The 6000-nt window shown below is 34.8% G+C and overlaps 1 protein-coding gene across 2 annotated transcripts in view; it reads right to left on the bottom strand.

The window, feature by feature from the left end:
- Positions 1–256: 256 nt before the first annotated feature.
- Positions 257–6000, bottom strand: part of SCG2 (secretogranin II) — a 47912-nt gene continuing 42168 nt past the window's right edge. For both annotated transcript variants that reach the window (XM_021002896.2, XM_021002895.2), the window contains exon 2: positions 257–2554. In XM_021002896.2, the coding sequence (XP_020858555.1) occupies positions 666–2540 (1875 nt within the window). In that variant the 5' untranslated portion in view covers positions 2541–2554 and the 3' untranslated portion in view covers positions 257–665. The remainder of the gene's footprint in view (positions 2555–6000) is intronic.

Here is a 6000-nt window from a genome sequence, read left to right as displayed (position 1 = left end):
GTCCTAAGAGCAGACAGCATGCTTATGTAAGTTCACATTATCCTTCCCAGATTGCTGCAAAGTGTATTATTTCCATAATTTTTTAATTGTGGGTTTTACAGTTCCTTAGAGGGGCTAGATAATGCACCCCAGAGCCATAAGCCTTTAATTAACTATAATGAAAAGAACGACATTGTCCAGAAATAATATTTATTGATCAACGGTAAAACACACAATAGAAAAAGCCTTGTAAATAAAACTATATATAATATATATATATATTTAATGCTTTATTTTTTCTTCAGTACTCCACAAAACACTACAGACAGTAACAAAATAATTCAATTAATTTTTAAAATTTTCAAGATATCAGACACCCTTCACCTTCTGCAGCCATCAACAATACCTCGGTCATTGGTTTCTGAGATGCAATATTAATTAATATCATACATTTCTTTCTTGAAACAATTGACATGATTTATTTCTATCCATAAGTCATAACATGTACACATATCCATAAACAAGAGAACAGCTTAGGATGCATTAGGCAAATCTTCCAGTGGCCTGGAGCCATTTACCCATACATCATTTAGAGAAAATACAAATGAAGAGGAGAAAAGAGCAACACACAGAAGAGAAATAACCTTGGGGCAATTGGGGGAGGCAGGGAAATTGTCAGAAGCAGCCTACATATTTTCCATTGCTCTTTTAGTAATATGCTCTCTTCCCTTTTCTGTTTTTGCCTGACTGAGGTATTCCAGCACCTTCAGCAACAGATCTTCATCTAGGTACTTTCTGTTCTGGGTTTCATCATTTTCATGGGTAACCAGAGGAAGCCTTTTGGTGACAGAGCCCAACTTATCAGACTCTTGAGATCCCACCTGGCTTAAATGCTCTTTGATGGCCTGTTCGATCTGTTCCTCTTCTTGTTGGTCATCTTCTGAGGAGCCTGGAATAGAAACCCGTTTCATCTGGTTTGAATTCATAATCTCAGGGTATTTAGCTAATACTTTAGCTAAATAATCTCCTAACTCTTCATCCTTCTCTTTCATGTTTTCATATGTCACTTGTCTCCTTTCCAGATCTGGAATCCACGCAGCTTTGGGAATTTGTTGCCCTCTAATTCTTCCAGGAGAATAGGAGAGCCTTGGGAGAATATTCTCTCGATTAAACTGGTTAGCAAAATATGGGGCTTTCTGATTTGCTGCATTCTCAGGCCCTAAGAGGCTTAAAATGTCCTCAATATTAAGACCTTCAGGTAGGGAATCTGTCACAGCCTGTCCAGATTGCTTTCCATAGCTACTCTTAGAGCCCATCTTATTTTGGAACAAATCAGGATGTTCTACATCAGTCTCCGAGATTTCCTCTAGGTCATCTGGCAGTTCAGGTTCTTGCTCAGGCTCCACTCTTTCATTTGGCTTATCCCCAGTTTTGAGCATGTCAATTAAATCCTCAGGTGGGATTTGCAAATTCCTTGATATTTCAATTAGCTGATAAATTGACTGGGGATCAAATTGTTTCTCCAAAAACTTAGCTGCTCTCTTTTCTTCATTTTTTCTACCCCTAAACTTCCCATTTCCCCCACCATTCACTAACTTTTTCAAATAATAGTTCATTAGTTTAGATACTTCATCTGAGAGTTGATCCTTATTTTCTTTCCTAAGATCTTCGTCTGGGATGTCAAGTTGCCCTGAACGCTTCATCTCATCTTCAATTTCTTCTTCATTTTTGTCAATTTCCTCTTTGCTGTCTCTTATCTCTTCCTGGGTTTGGCTCTCTATTTTTTCTTCTATTGGGTTCCAGTCTTCTCCACCAACAACATCTTCATAGGCAATGTTGTTAACTTTGTAGATGTCATCTTCATCATCTGCATATAGTTTTTGCTCCTCATCAACCCTCTCATGCTTATGGTTGTTTGGCCCAGTCAGCTTCCCCAGTTCTTGGAAAACAGACTCCAAAGTAGCAAGGCTTTGAGGAGTGTATTGCTCTTCCACAATCTCATTAGTACGTTTAAAAGGGTTGTCTCGGGAGCTCTCTTCATATGTGTGCAGCAACTTGGCATGCTTGTGTCTTCTTTCAGGCCACTGTTGAGCCTCATAATCTTCACTCAAATCAATAGGAACGTTCTTTTCAGGATTCAAGGCATAGGGTTGGTTTTCTTTGGGAGCAGACTGAGGCTCTTTTTCAGCTTGTCTCAAGGCTTCCAGTATTATTTGCATCAAATGTGACTCATCTTCATTCAGTGAATCCCTTAAATTTTCTGGCAAGTGGCTTTGATCAATACTTTCTTTCTGCTGGAGAGAAACTGGAACTCCCTGGTAAGAATTATACTGTGGGTTGACTTCTCCCTTGTTAGCTTGTTGTCTAAGGTTTTCTATGTACTCCAAAGCCTTAATCATATCAGGACTGGGAAATCTTTGAAAGTTTTTTAATCTGTAGTCTGGGTCTTTCTGAAGCAGTTGGTAATGTTGAAATGAAGCTGCATCAACACAGCGGATTAGGAAAATTAAGCAGGTGAGAGACAAGACTGCTCCAAGCCAGCAGGTCTTAGGATCTGCCATGTTTGAAAGATTTCCTTAAAGGAAAGAAAAGAACAGTTAACAAAAAATAAATCAAAGTAGGGGAATTGAAGGATTACATTTTTCATTAAATTTCGACAGCAAAAAACAAGAGTATTTCAAAGTGAGTCCTACAAGTTAATCAATAGGGTCTTAATAGAATTTCAAGATAAATTCATCAAGCTTTAGGGATATTTCCTTAGTAATAACCACCATAAAGAAAGACCACTGGAAACCCGGCATAGTTTAGTGGATTAAGGGCTGGCCTTGGATTCAGAAAGACCTTTGTTCAAATCCTGTTTTTGACACATCCATTTGATCTGTCCAAGGGCAAGTTAACTAAATTTTCAATGTTTCAGGTAACTCTCTAAGAATTTAAGTTATAAATAAGCTGATGATCTGCATAGGTAGAGGGAATCTCTAATGAAGCATTCCCTGCAAGAATAAAATCAATACAATAAAATAATAATAAACAAAATAAAAAGGTTCAGACCATGTAAACAAATAAACAAGTAAATAAACAAATAAATTTACTGTAATAAGCATTTTCAATGTGGATACAACTGTGTACCTTTTATTTTGGCAATGAGCAGCCTCAATCTTTGTGGGTGTTCTGGCTTAAGGGTCTTTTTTAAAAAAGAAAGATAACATTGTTCCAAAGAAATGAACATTTTCCTAGTGCTGCAACAATTACAGAGGTCACTGAGAATGATAATGATAACCATGAAGCAGAATTTATGGGTAATTTCACCATGATGTGTCTAAACTATGCAAAACAATCACTCAATACATTGAAAATAATCATTTTTTATCAGCTGTTGAAGGTTGTGCTGACCAAACAGAGGGTTAGTTTAACAGATTTTTGACTTTTAAAACCAGTTTTGCTGGCATAATATAGACAGTGCTACAGTGATATTCCTGAATGTGATAGGCTATTAGAGAATAGTAACACAAATCCACACTGAATTCAGTTATGAATAAGACCCTTCTGCAAACATTTTTCATCACAACAATAACTTCTTACACCAGTATCAAGTCTTACACATGATTTTTGGAAAACTAAAGCTTTGTTAACCTTCAAAATATGTACCCTTTCAGATCACAACCAAGCAAGTTTAAATTTTTTTAAAATTCTGTTTTTAAAAAGATAAAAAATATGAAAATATATATATATATTTCAATATCTATACTTCATACTGATTCAAATAAGGTCACTGTTGCTTTTATTGTATCTTTAACCATAACCATCATTTCTTCATTTTATTTAATATTATTTCATCAGTCTTTAATGAGACATAGTAAATAATCACAGGTGCTCATGCTGAAGCATGAGTTTTCTTAACTAGCCTATTTCTGTCCCTGTAAGCATGCAGAACCAGCTCATCCAAAGTCTCTATCTATTTTGGTGTAGACCTGTGAAAAACATCCTTTTGAATGACTCATGTTGCTAAAAATTCTTAAAATAACCACTATTTCTCTCCTAATTTAGGTAGAACAAAGAGGATGTATTGAATTTATCATCCTTAATATTTCTATTCAGTTCTCGATTTAATGGCCTTATAACCTCATATGAAAATTAGGAAGTTAGCTTTGATCACAGCTGCCACTAAAGACTTTCCTTCTAATACTTGGCAATACTGAGTTTTAGTTGTATATGAAATAAATTTTTAAAAAATGATTGCCTTGTTTTTTTCTAGCATCCTGTCAAAATCTGACATTCTTTTCATAGGAAAAAGGACTTTTTTTTTAATTTAGCAACAGGTGAACCATTCAAACAAGATCAATGTGTATAATGTTCTGCTGACCAGTGCCTAACACTGTGAAATATGGCATCATTTCCTGGATGACTTTCACCCTGACAACCCTAGATTGTTCAGTTTGTTGTTAGGCTAAATATATGACCTTATTTGATTGTAATAGTCTAAATTATATCTTTACTGATTAATTTCATTGTCTAGGTTATTTATTTCATTAAAGTAAAAAGTAAAATGATAACAAAGTATTTCTAAGTAGAAATATTTACTGTCTTTTTTTTTATTTTTGAGTACATTAACCTAGCCAAAAAACCATAGGCTTAAACTAAATTAGATTATAAGCTCTTTTTCAGGTTATTTTAAGCTTAATTTCACTTCAGATAACAGTTTCAACTTTTTGCATTCAAACAACATTATGGAAAACTGATTCAGTTCCATATCCTTCAAAATTATATTTCTATAGCATACTTAAAATTAGAGTTGTGTGTGTCTTTAAAATGCTCATTTCAGAGTACTGTGTTTTGGTTGATTGGTTTTTATGTTTTCCCCCGGGTAAGTACTGCAGTATGTTTAACATCACAGCTTAACAACTTAACCATTAGTCATTTTTTGCAGGTTCCATTTGGTCAAATAGTAGCTTTTTCAGGACAAGAATCACAACACTACCTTCCCACTCAGTACCCCTCTTAAATAATGAAAACTGCACCAAGAAGTTCATTGTGGTAGTTTAAAAGAAATATGTCTGTTTTCAAATTGAGTCATCTCAAACCCAGCTGATCAAAAGATACTGCTTCCTTTGTTTCTTTACACTACAGCGCATTTGAATTAAAGTGTTCTTTCTACAGATGTTAGCCTGGTGACTAGATTTCTGCTCCCTAGTATTTCCATTCATCTGAATTGAACAATCTGATCAGCTTGAATCTGCGGGAAAGAAATCCTGTCTTGGCCAAGATCTTGAGCAACAAATGGAATGATCCTTAAATCATCCATTAAACATAACAAAAGCCACAACAGTTTGATATAGTATTTTTACCCAGTTTAAAAAATATTTCCATAGAATTTCTATATTGTGAACTGTATCTCAAGGGAATAGTCCATTAAGAAGCTAAAGATAACCTAGGTATACATTGTCACTTTCATCTTACCCTCCCTGGATCAAAATTAGAAAGCAATAAGAGAGTTTATTTTCAGGGTATGTCATCCCAATGTGGATTCTACATAGTTGTTTTATTATGAGGTCTTGTAAGGTAAATGCAAAAAAGCAAACTATTCTGATAAAGCTGATAAAATGTATTTGTAACCTGTGAAACCTGCCACCTAACACATTCAATACATAAATAACATTTCTAGGATTTTACTTGGTTCTGTTAAAACAAAGATTATAGAATGTTAAGGTTTGAAAGCTTAACAGAAATATGTGCATTGGCATCAAGAGCTTTAACTTTTTCTATATTCCTTCTTATTCCTCCCTGGTGTATAGGGAGGAATACTTGACTCTTAACCACTGAATACCCTAATCATATATGACACAAATGAGAGGTTCAGTCATCAGAATAATAGTAATCCTTACAATGGTCAAATGTGCAGCAGGTTGCAATTCAGTTATTACTACTTGAAATACCTATGCCAGATCAAGCTTTTTGTATTAACCTAGGAATACAGAGGAAAACATAGAACTTTTCATTACATAAAATGGAAACGCAGTCTTA

This window comes from Phascolarctos cinereus, unplaced genomic scaffold (assembly GCF_003287225.1).
Source record: "Phascolarctos cinereus isolate Bilbo 61053 unplaced genomic scaffold, phaCin_HiC Scaffold_7;HRSCAF=346, whole genome shotgun sequence".
Lineage (NCBI taxonomy): Eukaryota > Metazoa > Chordata > Mammalia > Diprotodontia > Phascolarctidae > Phascolarctos > Phascolarctos cinereus.
This window is presented reverse-complemented; position numbering and strand designations above follow the sequence as displayed.